General features: G+C 36.0%; 2 protein-coding genes and 1 long non-coding RNA gene across 4 annotated transcripts in view; 1 reads left to right on the top strand and 2 right to left on the bottom strand.

The window, feature by feature from the left end:
- The window catches only part of LOC104750590 (protein SIEVE ELEMENT OCCLUSION C-like), a 3,826-nt gene extending 1,186 nt beyond the window's left edge, over positions 1-2,640 (top strand). The window contains exons 2-7 of the mRNA XM_010472409.2: positions 38-136; positions 222-659; positions 800-941; positions 1,040-1,161; positions 1,266-1,748; positions 1,822-2,640. Coding sequence (XP_010470711.1) covers positions 38-136; positions 222-659; positions 800-941; positions 1,040-1,161; positions 1,266-1,748; positions 1,822-2,388 — 1,851 coding nt within the window. The 3' untranslated portion in view covers positions 2,389-2,640. The remainder of the gene's footprint in view (positions 1-37; positions 137-221; positions 660-799; positions 942-1,039; positions 1,162-1,265; positions 1,749-1,821) is intronic.
- LOC104750589 lies at positions 35-1,043 on the bottom strand. Its single transcript, XR_761669.2, has 2 exons — positions 597-1,043; positions 35-423 (listed from the first exon to the last, which is right to left on the bottom strand). It is a non-coding gene; the product is annotated as an uncharacterized LOC104750589 (long non-coding RNA).
- Positions 7,755-10,592, bottom strand: LOC104750587 (tyrosine decarboxylase 1-like). 2 transcript variants are annotated; one of them, XM_010472403.1, is made up of 13 exons: positions 10,508-10,592; positions 10,291-10,423; positions 10,128-10,200; positions 9,804-10,034; positions 9,563-9,726; positions 9,357-9,497; positions 9,215-9,274; positions 8,956-9,120; positions 8,804-8,860; positions 8,638-8,702; positions 8,420-8,543; positions 8,198-8,335; positions 7,755-8,104 (listed from the first exon to the last, which is right to left on the bottom strand). In XM_010472403.1, coding segments are annotated over exons 1-13 (1,473 nt in total). In that variant the 5' UTR covers positions 10,510-10,592; the 3' UTR covers positions 7,755-7,984. The 2 variants fall into 2 exon arrangements, with proteins under 2 accessions (XP_010470705.1, XP_010470706.1); XM_010472404.2 differs by lacking the exon at positions 10,508-10,592 and having other exon boundaries at positions 10,128-10,196; positions 10,291-10,373.

Genomic DNA, 14,228 nt, shown 5'->3' with positions numbered 1-14,228 from the left:
TTGATTCTTGCCAATAATAGTGCCGCTAAACTTTCAGGTTCCTAGACCGCTTATGACAGAGAATTGTATCACCAACGTTCAAGTTTTTGACTCAAAGGAAACACTACCATATGCTATCTCCAGAATCTCTGTTCAGGTAAAAAGATCATCCTTTCTTCTCAAAACAACCCTCCCTGGAAAATTCCTTGGAGCCGCAAATCTTGAAACTCTTGCGGTTGCAGATGCTTTGTCCTTGCATGGGGGAAAATGAGATCCAGACAAGAACAATGGCTTTGTTTGATCTTCTGAAAGAATACCGATGGGACGCAAAAGCTGTATTAGTACTTGGAGTCCTTGCTGCAACATTTGGAGGACTATTGCTACCAGTTCATCTAGCCTTCTGTGATCCGGTCGCAGCTTCAATTGCAACACTCAACCAGTTGCCTGTTGAGAGAACCAAGTTCAGACCATGGTTAGAATCTCTGAGGTTGCTCGTCAAAGCAATGGTGGATGTAAGCAAATGCATAATTAAATTCGAAAGACTACCAATTAAACAAGTGCAGCTAGACAACAACATTGTGGGGAAAACCTTGTCTAATGTCTATTTAGCTACTTACCGGGTTGTCAAAAGTGCACTTGCATGCCTGCAGCAAATCCCTTATTTCAGGCAAACCCAGCAGGTCCATTGTTTATTTTTCCACCCTTCTTCTATCTTCCTTCCAAAAAGAAACAAATGGAAGAGCAGCAGAGAAATTGTTTTTAGCATATTAGCAGTCAACATCAAATTTTCTCATAGCTAGGAATTCTCTGAAATACTTAGGCAACAAAAACAAGGAAAGCAGCACAGGAACTTTCAACGGAGTCAAGAAGAGCAGTAGGGGAACTTTCTAGTTTGGGATATCAATTACTCAGCCTCCATACCCGCCTCAACAAGCAGATAGAAGATTGCAGCACACAAATAGGTAACTTTCAAATGTTCTGAAGTTAATTCCCAAAAGCAGAGCTTCTATTTAAAGCAAAACTCATCTCTGATGTTGCTTCTCCGTTGTAATGTCTAAAGATGAAGAAATCAATCAAAAGCTTAGAAACATTAAGACAGGCACTCATCAAGACAACCAAGACGTACTCCACCTACTTTTTTCTCTACAAGATGATTTACCACTTCAACAATACTCCAGACAAGTACAAAGAACTATCCTTTCTTTCTTTCTTTCTTTTTCATGTCTCTTCTTTTACTTTACATAAAGATGAGGTACAAAGAACATTTCTTTATCATCCAATGACAGATAGGTATAACTGAGCTGAAAGAAAAGGTAATACTGCTGCTACTATCACAACCACCAGTAGAGCCACTTTTCTTCCTGCTTCAACAATTATACGATCATCCATCCAACACCAACACAGAACAAAACTACGAAATCATATGGATACCAATACCATCCTCCCAAAAATGGACAGACGAAGAAAAAGAAATCTTCGAGTTCTACTCCAATTCCTTACCATGGATCTCAGTAAGGCAGCCATGGTTGATGAGCTCCACAATAGTCAACTTTTTCAAACGAGAATGGCATTACGGAGACGACGAGGCAATGGTGGTGTTGATGGATACTAACGGGGAGTTTTCGAACATGAATGCCATGGATATGGTGTTGATATGGGGTGTTCAAGCATATCCATTCTCAGTAACTAGAGAAGATGAGCTTTGGGAAGAACATGGATGGTCTATGCAGCTCTTGCTTGATGGCATTCATCCTGCATTTGAAACTTGGGTACACATTTCTCTAAGTATCAATCATTTCAACTTCTTATGATCAGATTTGTGATGAGACTCTAACGATTCAGGTGAAACAAGGAAGAGAGATATGCATATTCGGAAGTGAGAACTTGGATTGGGTTGATGAATTTGTGTCACTAGCAAGAAAGATTCAAAATCTAGGGCTCCAATTAGAGCTTGTTTACCTCAGCAACGAGCGAACAAAAGCCATGGAAGAGAGCTCAATCCTGTTCAGTCCTACAGTACAACAACTCTTCTGGCTAAGATTAGAAAGCATCGAACGATCAAAAGTAAAGAGAATCGAATCGTCGAAACGACCTGATCGTGTGTTCGAAGAAGTTACGAAACTTCTCGACTTCGATTACGGCGAACACAAGGGTTGGGGGATCATCGGAAAGGGATCAGAAGCGGTGACGGTTGACGGAGAGAAGCTGACGGAGAGGATGAGGAAGATTGTACGGTGGGGTGAGTACGCTAAGGGATTGGGTTTTACGGAGGCGATTGAAATCGCGGCGGAGAAGCCGTGTGAACTGAGTCACACGGTGGTTGTTCCGTTTCAGGAAACGTTGACGGTGAGAGTTGTCACGTGCGAGAAATGTAAGCGGCCAATGAAGAAGTTTGTTGCGTATCAGTAACTCACAGCCCCGTCACTTTCACAATTATTACGCCCAGAAATAATATGGTTTTAACTTTTTTTTCTTCTATGTTGCTTCATTCCAGTAAAAATGTGAAAATGGTGAACAAAAAGAGAGGCAAATGTGATATTTTCGGATAAAGGAGGTTGATTTGGAGATAATAAAATAAAGAGAATGTTGTAAAATCTACGGAATAGTATAGTTCTACTATATAATTAACAAGTAACTAAAAATTTATAATTTGTACTTTATTATCATTAAAATTATTTCAAATAGTCAAAATTGTTTAAAGACATTTCTTAAAATTCATCTGATCTTGAAAATATTTCCTTTGCTATGTCTGCAGCTTTTATGTTCCAAACTTCATAGTAAACATCCTCCTTGAAGATCACACTCCAAATTATTCAATTAAAGCAGCAGTTAAAAAAAGATGACATTTCTTAAAATATTACAATTGTTAATTACTCTCCCTCTATTTCTTTTAAAAAGTAGTTATTTTTTATTGTTTCCTTAATATTTTTTTTTTCAAATAACTATGCAAGTCTTAAATATTTAACTTTAATCAAAACAAGATGGTTAGAAACTTAGGGGGTGGTATTGGACAGTCGATTGTGAGAGAATTTAATTGAATAGAATTTAAGTCATAATTTACAGACTTTTAGTGATAATAAAAGATTCTTAAATCTTTATTTATCATTCCAGAGATTATATTTAATAACATTTTAATAGAAAATATTAAAATTTTAACAGAATAAAAAGATATTGCCCTTTCTCTCTCCTCGTGACCTTTCTCTCTCTCCTTATGACCACCATTGTTCTTCTTCACTATCCTAATTATCCCATCCACCATTACCAGAGTCCCTACCACCGCCCTGAGACAACGGAGGCTTCTTATACATCCCTCCACCACCGGCGGATCTCTCCATTGCCTTCCCTCAGCTAAAGCTTGGATCCGATCTTGATACACAGATGCGGCGTTCGAATTTATACTTTGCGATGATATCGGTCTCTTTAGAGATCCGTACTGTGCCAGAAACTTGTTGAGACAATCGTTGCCTCCGTTGTGGATTCTTCTGGGAGCAATCGACGCATACCTTGTTCTCATGCTGGGATTGGACCGTCCGTAACCTTCTCGCTGCTGCCGTAATGCCGATTCTGGGAGCAATGGACGCATATCTTGTTTATTTGTTCTAATGATGAGTTAGCGTCACGAGTAATTGGTGAATATATGTTTTTTTTTTATCTATCCAAATCTGACCTTAAAAGCTCAGAATCTATTCTTCACATTTTACACTAACATTTCTCTTGAATTCTCGCTAAATAATGATGTTGTATAAAATTAGATAACATCCAATAACACTTGATTTTAATAGAGTTAAAAAAGTAACAACTTGAATAACACAAGACTTTATAAGAATTTATAAAATGTTTGATCGAATAACACTGGAATTCATTATTCTATTAAATTCTTTCACAGTCCGGTGTCCAATACCCCCACTTAGAATAACAACCTCCAATTGCATTTTGTCTAATTAATTTTGATTATTTTAATTTGATATTAAATAAATTGTTTGTTAAAAAAGTACAACAAAAATAAACAAGATGTCTTAATATGTGTTTTATCTAAAAATCCTTATAATTTTATTGACGGTATTGTCAACAGTTTCTGATATGGTCTTCATAGCTTCGAAATTATATTTTTGAAGAATTAAAGAATTAATTTTAACGCTTATGCCTTGAAGAAAAGTGGAAGAACCAATCAATTTATGTGAAATCATAAAATTAACCAGTTTGGGTTTAAGTTCACCGGGTTTAGAGCCGGTTTTGAGCAGCTCTAAGTGATGTTTCTATAATGTTTTGGGCGCTCTCTCATTTGTCACTGTTCTTTTGAAACAACCAGACCCGTTTTTTTTTATATATCATAATTAAGCACCCCATAATATTTAACTAAACTCATCAAACCACAAATCATCATTAAACCAACAACAACCAATATGCAACAACAAGAACATTCCTTACCATTCTAACCAACAACCTAGCATGCTACTAAACCAGGTTCCAACACTAATAACCATAGCCGAGACTCTAGATCATCCTCCTCCTCATCGCCATGATTCCACGTCACATACCTGCACACCACAAATAACAATTGATATGCATAATTATTATCACAAATACTAGACTATACACACAAGCAACTGAGAAACTGTGACACCTCGGTTTCAAAGACTTGCGGAGAGGTCTAGAAGAATTGATTTGGCCACCTATGTCACCAAACTGCACTTATCTTTTCGGTCAAAGGTCCTGAGAAAACTCCATAGTTAAGCGCGCTTATGCTAGAGTAGTCTCAGGATGGGTGACCTTCCGGGTAGTGACTGTCGGAACTGTGCGAGTGAGGACAAAACACAGGGAAAAATCATGTGGTGATTTGTAGGGATGGTAACAAGTCTTAAAGCCTCACCACGTAGAAAATCGGCTGTCGGATATGGATGGGCTCATGGGCCTAGTGAAAGGATGTGAGGCCCATTAAAGAAGGTGGGCCCATGGACTGTGAGTGGAGATGGTGCCCACTAAGAGGTGACGGTCGGGGCATTACAGTAGCAAACCGGCCACGGATATGGATAGGCTCACGAGCCTAGTGAGAGGACATGAGACCCATTAAAGAAAGTGGGCCTATGGACTGGGATTGGACATAGAGCTCACTAAGAGGTGGCGGTCGGGGCGTTACAAGTGGTATCAGAGCTGAACCTAGACGCATGTGGAGTCAAGTAGGCTCACACAGTCGGGGCTGACGGTTTTGGTGTGCAAAGAGGACGTTGCAATCTGTTAGTAATGGTGAATTGTGATACCCGATTTTAGAGACTTGCAGAGAGGTTTAAAATAATTGATTTGGCCACCTATATCACCAAAGTGCACTTATCTTTTCGGTGAAGGGGTCTGAAAGAACTCCATAGTTAAGGGTGCTTGAGCTGGAGTAGTCTCAGGATGGATGACCTTTCGGGAAGTAATTGTGGGAACTGTGCGAGTGAGGACAAAACACAGGAAAAGATCATGTGGTGATTTGTAGGGACGGTAACAAGTCTTTAAAAACCCCCCCGGACGTAGCAAATCATCATCGGATATGGATGGGCTCACGAGCCTATGAGAGGATGTGAGGCCCATTAAGGAAGGTGAGCCCATGGACTGGGAGTGGACATGGGGTCCACTAAGAGGTTTACAACTTCAAAGAGCATAAGCTAATGATAAGGATAGAGAGACCAAAGAGAGTAGGAGACATAAGCAAACAAGCAACAGCCCCATGCAACCTCATGGTGTGTTATAGACACTTCCATGATCAATTCGGGGAATTTTGAGAAAGTCACGATCAATAAGAGAGCATATGACGTTGAGAAAGAGTCTTTTATCTCTTGGTTTGTTGGCTCAAAACGCAATGAGAACGTTAGCACAAGTGGTAAAATATCCTTAAAGATATAGATTTTTTCTGGTATGAGCTTGAGTTCAATAATCAGATGAAGCAGATCAAAAGGAGTTCATAATGCCGTTCTTCTTCACTCTTGTACTTCCAAAATTGTTATCCATAATGTTGCAAAATAGCTCTTGTATGAACTCCATGTACATATGAGGGAAAGGTGAAAGGTTGAAGAAGCTTTGGTAACCACCGCTGCTTGGAGACGGGATCATAATGTCATTCTTCTTCAAGCTTTACTTTCATAGAAAATAGCCTTGGATGGCATGGTTCTCAAGCTGTTTTTCTACCAGTTTAGCAACAATGGTTGATTATGTTCCAGTTGATTTCCTCTATCAATTGGTTCCATGAATTGACTCAATGATTGGCTACGAAAGGACAAGGAAGAGTATGGACCAGACCTGAGCTTTTGCATAAAGATATTGGGAATTTCCCTAGGCGAAAGTGGGTAATAGGATGGACTGCATATAAATGTGCAGGAGTTGTCATGAAGCATGAGAGGGCTAACTCGGCGGCCGTTTACAGATGTGAGGGTTTCATACAAAGCAAGAACCACCATTAGAGGCTTCTGATTTGTTGATTTATAGTGGTGGCGAGAAGGAGATCCTTAGTGAAGGTTTGGATGTGTGACCTGGATCGATGGGGGCTAGAATTGGTGGATGGGACTAGGAGAGAAAAGACTCGTCGAGGTCCACCGGGTGAGAAGGGAGAGGAAGGGGAGAATGAAGTTGAATCATGATCGGAGTAGAGATTTGGGATCTCATTGAAACTCCGATGAAATTAGAAGAGGACAAGACCAAGACTAGAAGACATAAACTAGAGGAGATAGAGATGAAGAAAATGTGTCCCAGCAACACTGAATAGAATTGATGCCGCCGGAAGAAGGGATCTTGAAGGTTATGCCAAAGAGAATAGCGGCTAGGACGAACTACACAAGGTGTTTACTTAGATAATGCATCTTATTTATCTCACATTTGGTACTGAAAATGAGTTTTTCCCTAGTATAAAGTTATTATTTGCTTTTGGTTTCTTCAAAGACATTGTTGTGTTGAGAAAAGGGCATGTTGCATTTTGAGGTTGAGAGATGTAATAGCTTGGGTTCTTAGCATCCTGTAGTCTTATGATCACTCGCACAAGAACATCAAATCATCAGCTAGAGGTTATCATAGACTTAAACAAAAGAAGACTATAAAATACAGAAAACTAAAAATTGAAGCAAAAAGATGTGTTACGTGTAACACATAAGTCTCCCTCGCAATTTGTTATTTGAAGATTGCAGATTGCTACCTAAAAAGTTGCTATATAGCTTAATTGGGTCTCCGATACACTACTCGCTCCTTGGATTCAATAATATAACCAGGAGAAGAATACTATTATGCGTATCGTGATACCTTTGTTTTTAGATGAGCTCCACTCTCTTCTAAATTTCTAATTCCTCCATTCATGAATAGGATACGTCGGATACATGATGGTTCGAGAGAAAAAAAAAAAGAAACACAGTATTTTTGTTTTCTATACTTATCAAAAAAGAAAAAAAAAAAAGTGTATATTGTTGGGAAGTGTCGAAGTGAATTTGCATCCGCCTATAATGTTGTGCTTTTAGCCAATTTCTATCAAAGTTAGCATTTGTTTTCAGACTATGCGACTTGTGGATTGTGGTGTTGACAGGTACTAACTTGATAGAGATAGAAAATGCAACATTTACCAGCTACCTCATATAAAATAGTCAATATAACATGGGGTTTTATTATGTGTAAATTTTCATATTCATTTGTTCTCTATTTTATCGCATGGTATAAAACCTCTAACAATAAAAACATGAACTTTTTTATTGTCATTGCTTACATTAACCACAATAGATCCAAACAACATAGATAAAGATGCAATACACACAATTGGGGAAAATAAAGAGGATACAATACACACAATCACACATGCATGACTACCTTGCTTAAGTGTACAGAAATCAAAACCATTGGTGATTATTCTCTGACTTTAGCAAGTTTTTATTTGATTTTATTATTATTATTATTAAATAATTATAATCAAATCAAATTAAACCAAACCAAACCCAAATGCTCTAGTTTGTTTGCAAACTACTAGAGCATTTTTAAAAAAATCTTATACTATTTACTTGTGAAGCAAGAAAGATGCTTCATCTTGAATAACCTTCCACGCCTCCGTCACATGCTTCTCCTCCGTCAATGGTGCTCCTATGGCGCAACGAAGTACTACTTTTCCCGACAAAACCTGTTTCCCCCCCAAATCAAATACATTTAAATTGATTAACAACAACATTAATCAGCTAGATCAAGAAGAAGAAGAAAGATAAGTCTCATTTACAGTGTGAGAAATGAAGAGTTTCCCTGAAGAGTTCACTGCGTCTAGGAGTTTGCGGTTTTGGTTATTACACTTCTTTTCATCGTTTTCCTTAGGCACGAGGCGGAAACAGACAAGAGAAAAGATCCGAGGAGTTACAATCTGAAAATGAGAACAATCACTTTATTCACCTTCTTACTAAAATATTTTGTTTTTCTAGAGAGTTTTAGAGATTTTAATAGTTGCCTCAAAGTTTGGATCTTGAGAGACAAGTTGTTCAAAATATCTAGCCAGTTTGATATGGTTTCTTATATATCTCTTTAAGGCCTCAGATCCATAGAGCCGTAAAACCATCCAGAGTTTCAATGATCTGTCGGAAAAAAACAAAAACAAAACATAGATTGTATCTATGCAACATGTTCTTACAAGACTTTAAATTAAAAATATATGTGAAAGCAAAGAACCTAAAACTTCGTCCGAGAGGGACTTGCCAATCTTTGTAATCAATAACCAAGTTTGCCTGCGAGGCCTGGCCAAAAAAAAAAAGGAAAAAAAGTGGATATAACAAGACTACTAATCTAATAGAGTACTCAAAGAAGTACAGATTTATGGTAACAAATATTTCTTTACCTTGTTTTTGAGATACTCTGGATTTGTTGAAAGAGCTTCAGTGAGAGAATCTTGATCCTGTTTTATAACTATTAATCAGTTTCTTCTTATATACGCGCGAAGAAAGAACAAGAAAAGAGAATATGAGATTAAAAAGGATATTATAACCATACCTTTACCCAAAGTAGTGAACATTCAAAATTAGTAAGTAACCATTTGTGAGGACTCGTATTAAAAGAGTCTGTAGTTTCCACACCGTCAATGTATTGTCGGTACTCTGGACATATACAAGCACTTCCAGCATAAGCTGCATCTACGTGAAACCATATGCCATTTTTCTGAGAAACGTAGCAAGAGAAATAACATTAGTTGTATATATGCCATAATAAGTTCTCAATGAAGCTTGTTTTTTGAAAATGTGAAATAACTAACGTTAGCGATCGTTCCCAACTCAGCTAATGGATCAACGGCGGTTGAAGAAGTGGTTCCAACCTAGAATATAACAAATAAATTCATCAAAGGACATGCTTCAACTTCAAGAGGGTAAGTAATTCACACATGCGCTACTTCTTACAGTAGCACATAAGAAGAATGGAATCAATCCAGCTTCAAGATCTTGAGAAACAGCTTCTTGAAGCAATTCTGGACGCATAGCGTAATTTGTAGAGGCGTCCGTTTCTAGCACCCTGAAATTAGCTGGATAGATTCCAGCAATCTGTCAACAATAGTTAGCTTCGTTTTACAAAATTTCTTTTGAGTGGTAATCTAAAAAAATTTCACCTGGCAGGTCTTTTGTAAAGCTGAATGAGTCTGGTCAGAGGAGTAGACTACAAGCTTCTCAAGCGCGTTTTGACCAACGCTTCTTAAAACCTTATTGCGTGCAGCAATCAGAACAACAAGAATAGATTCACTAGCTGACCCTTGTATTACTCCACCTCCATTTCCTACACAAGCCACACTTATTTATTAGGTCTTTTATATAAAAAAGCAAATAAGTTTTTGTATGCATTATAGCTATTACCTTTGGAGAGAAACTGCTCGGGTAGGTTGAGCAGTTTGGCAAGCCAATCAAGAACAATCATTTCAAGCTCAGTTGCAGCTGGAGAAGTTATCCAACTAAAACCAATAATTCCAAGACCAACACTCAACATTTCACCCAAGAACCCGGCAACACTGCTGTTGGCAGGGTAATAAGCAAAGAAACTCGGGCTTTGCCAATGCGTTACTCCAGGCAATATCTTCGTCCGAAAATCTTCAAAAATAAACTCAGACCAACTCAAGTTTAGACGTAACTATACTCTCAACCAAAACTGTCAGGGATGGTATTAATATTCAGTTATCTCACCATCAAGAACTTGGTCCATCGTTTCAGGGTGGTATGGTGCGAAATCAGGCAAGAGCTTATGAAGATAACCTGGCTGCATCAAAACATAAGTATATTCAACAATCTACACTTTCACTTCAAATTAAACAAGACCAAATGTGAAGAGGAAACAAGTAGAAATGACCTGAACTTGGCTAAGAACAGGGAACTTATCGATGGTTTTGTAATAATCGGCAATGAAATCGACCATTCGATGTCCGTATTCTCTAAGTTGCTCTGAATCCATCGGCTTCAACACGTTCTTGCTTCCATTTTCCCTAAAAAAAAAAAAAAAACTAAGACAAGTCATGTCGTCTGACAAAATATGAGAAAACGGGATTCCAAATCCTTCAATGACTCACATTTTGTTTTGTCTTGCCTCGTTTTGGATTGGTGGTAGTTAGTGGTTGTGCCTCAGGAGCCTTCTGAATTGTTGCGAGGTTCCAGTTGGAGTAAGATTACTTATTTATAGCTAGGACCAGACTTTTAAAAATATGTAAGTATATATATTTAGACAATTATATATAAGTATTTTCCATAAAGAGAAAAAAAGAATCAAATACTTTTCAGGTATTTATTATGGTAACCTAACCACCTAAATCATTATCATTTATCAATAATGAATGAGATCAATTTGCCCAGGCCTACGTGCGATGTCAAATTGTCAGAGAAAATTGTTCATATTTTTCTCATGTTCTTCAACTTTATATTTTTTTTTCTGGACACAAACGCACCTCATTTATTGATTGTATACACAAATACATGATTTGCATCCATCTATTTTTTTGTGGTGGAATAGTAGAGACAAAGGTCTCCTTTAATTTATTAATAAAATTGATGAAATCTTAAACTTGTTTTTACCTTTTTATCATTTTATAGAATTGTAGTTCTACTTGATAATATGCCTCCTGAGATATGTTACATAAATTATATATCACTTTTTGTATAAAACAAATTGTATCTTAATCTTGTTTTTACTATTTATCATGTTCTTAAATCTTAAACTTGTTTTTACTATTTTATCATGTTATATAATTGTATCTTACTAGGATTTACCATGGTACACCACGGAATAATTATTTTATTTATAATAATTTTTTTAGCGGTATTTCATTTAGTAATAAAATTATATATTTCTAATTTTTTTTTAATATATTTAAACGGTGATACAATTATTCTTAAAGTATTTTTATCAGGATAAAACACTAAAATTATGAATTATAACTGTTTGTATAATGTATAATTAATCAGAATAATATTTTTTATTTATTTAAAATAATACTATTATTTTTTTTGTTTGATATATAATTATTTAATTCAACTGATTTTTTATTTTTCAGTGTATACAGTTTAATGATTGATTTTTCTATTTTTATTTTATTTTTGGACACATATATAGAAAAGAAATTTGCTATTAATAAGAAATTTAAGTAGAATTAATTAGTTTCTATAAAAAAAAGTGATTTTATCAATTTACCATATTTTACTTATTGCTTTTAGTGTAATTTTGTAGGGACTAAATTTTCAAATAAGCAAAATTAAAAGGGTAGAACCCAAAACGTACTTAAAAAATGTATATATAGATATTGTTGGCTACTTATTTTGTATATTTAATATTTAAAAACATTTGAAAACTTTAACAATTGAAGATCATTACAACTCTGAAATTAGAAACAAGGCTCGTGTTTAGTTTGCAAATTATGTTTTTTTATGGTAGACAGTAACCGTCATCAAATAACGCTGTTGTGGAATTGTTTTGAGAATATCTCCCTTTGTCTCATCATTTGGCTATTTCGATATTCCATTCACTAAAGTAAAAGATCATATTGTCAAATGAACTGTGTATCTTCATCGTCTTAGCTTCTTCGTAAACAAACATAAGACTACCAATCTAAAAGGGACTTCAAACTCCTAACAAATATATGCCTCTAGAGACAGCAATGCATATATTTTGTATATTCATCTTCATTTTTTTTATCTTTTTCATATTTACAGATCCGCATTAGTAAAAACAGTATAATATCTTATCAGGAAAAAAAAGTATCTTAAAACATCGCTCACCCCAAAAGTAATAGATCATCTTGAGATACGAGGTGGTTTAATCTATAATATAAACTTCGGCGGGCGTTTTGTCAAAGACAAAAGATATTGAAACCTTCCACGAGGTGGTTTATTTTGGATGAGGTGGTTTCTTTTGAATAAGACACCACCACAACTCTCTTCGTACAAGCAGCGGAAAGCACGACCATGTACTTCATGCCTCAGGATCCTCTAGCTTATGAATCAATGCAATATATGTGGCCAAATACATGACATGATTAGCATCACCTCTTCTTCCTAATCTGTCTATGATACTAATATAGATAATAGGAGATCAATGTGATTTACTATTCGATTCATTGCGTTTTAAAATCGTTAAATAGTATTTATCTTTTTGCAATCAGAATAAACTCAATTGATAAGTTATCACGAATCCAAATTTGAAAATGAGTTCAAACCGCTCAAAACAATCTAGGATTTAATTCCTTTATATAAATTATAAACTAGCATTTAAAACATTTACATACAATTAAATGAGGAATCGTCTCCAAAGTCCCTAAAACTAAATCGAAAATCTCAAAACTCCCCCGTCTAATTAAAATTTATTTTTGATTTATTTAAAATCCGAAAAATTGGTGTTTTACTCTCTTACCCTACAAAAATAAGAAAAATTACAAAGAAAACTAGGGTTTTATCCACCCACCCATAACAAAATCGGATCTAACCCAATCTCCTCTCTCTCTCCTCTTTCTAACTCGATTAAATCCCTAAATTAAAAGAGAAAATACAAACCGCTCTTTTTCTTCATCGTTTGTCTTCATACTTGATAACGAGGATGGTAAGAACAAGGTGGGGGAAAAAAAACACTAAGATCACACAAGTAGAAGAAGGAGAGGAAGATTCGCAAGCGGTGGTAAAAGAAGGAGGAGAGAAAGATTCAAAATCGGTGGTAAAAGAAGGGTTCGGAACCGTTGGTACAAGGAGGAGATAATCCGGTGGTAGAAAGAGGTTTTGAATCTGGTGGTTAAAGAAGAGGGAGAGAGGGATTCCAATGCGGTCGTAGAAGAAGGAGCTAACGAAGAATCCCTTTTTCCAGAATCAAGTAATCGAGATGAAGTTTAAGGAGATAACGAAGAATCCCTCTTTATGGAATCAAGTAGTTCGAGCTGGGAACAAACTCGAGAAGAAGTAGAAGCCGAAGTGAGAGCAAGACCATCGACTCAATGGTAAGTTTGGATTCGTATGAACATGTAAAATAAATAAAACTAGTTGGAATTGCTCTTGATGTCTCTCGGAATCAAATTTTTGTGGTATATAGAAGTATCACTACTAACTAGTATTTTGTTACACTGGAATAACTAGGTAGAACTAGTGTGTAAAATTAGAATAACTAGGTAGAACGAAGAGTCTTAATATGAATTTCTGAAAAAATATAACTTGATAATACTTGGTATAACTATTTGTTGCAGGAATCCTCCTCCTCGACACCACTATAGCCTCTTAGAATTTACTTCCCCTCGAGTGAGTACAACAAGAAAATCAAGTATCGACGAGGTGTAATATCCATGAGATGATGTTGGTACAAGACATTGGTAAGAAGAAAAAGAAGGGTGTTAAACCGACTGCCGTGGAGGAAGACACCAATAACCGTAGTAAAAGAGTCTTTACAAGGTCATGGACATGTAGAACTAATTTTGTGGGTGTTTGGATGTTCTTCTTATTTCTATTTGTAGAACTACTTGTAAAACTTTGTTGGATTCATATTACTTTTTGGAATTTAGTTGTGTGCAACTGCAATTACTATGTAAAACTAATCTTTTTTTTTTTTGTTTTGGATTTTGTCCTGTACAACTGGAAATATTAGGTAAAACTAATCTGGAATTTTGGGATTTTAGAAAATATGAGATTTTCAACATTTTTGATATTTGTGGGGAAAAAAATAAAAATAAAAATCCGAAATGTATTTCCACGTGTGTAATATGTGTGTTCACACCTAGTGTTCACACATAGTTTTACCCAGTATAGTAGTTGTACCATACTTGT

Source organism: Camelina sativa, chromosome 16, assembly GCF_000633955.1.
Source record: "Camelina sativa cultivar DH55 chromosome 16, Cs, whole genome shotgun sequence".
Lineage (NCBI taxonomy): Eukaryota > Viridiplantae > Streptophyta > Magnoliopsida > Brassicales > Brassicaceae > Camelina > Camelina sativa.
This window is presented reverse-complemented; position numbering and strand designations above follow the sequence as displayed.

Coding starts and splice junctions, on each gene's coding strand:
- LOC104750587 (XM_010472403.1), bottom strand. Junction 9,498..9,562: donor CTTTACAAAAGACCTGCCAG/GTGAAATTTTTT, acceptor TATTGTTGACAG/ATTGCTGGAATCTATCCAGC. Junction 8,703..8,803: donor CAGAGTATCTCAAAAACAAG/GTAAAGAAATAT, acceptor TTTTTTGGCCAG/GCCTCGCAGGCAAACTTGGT.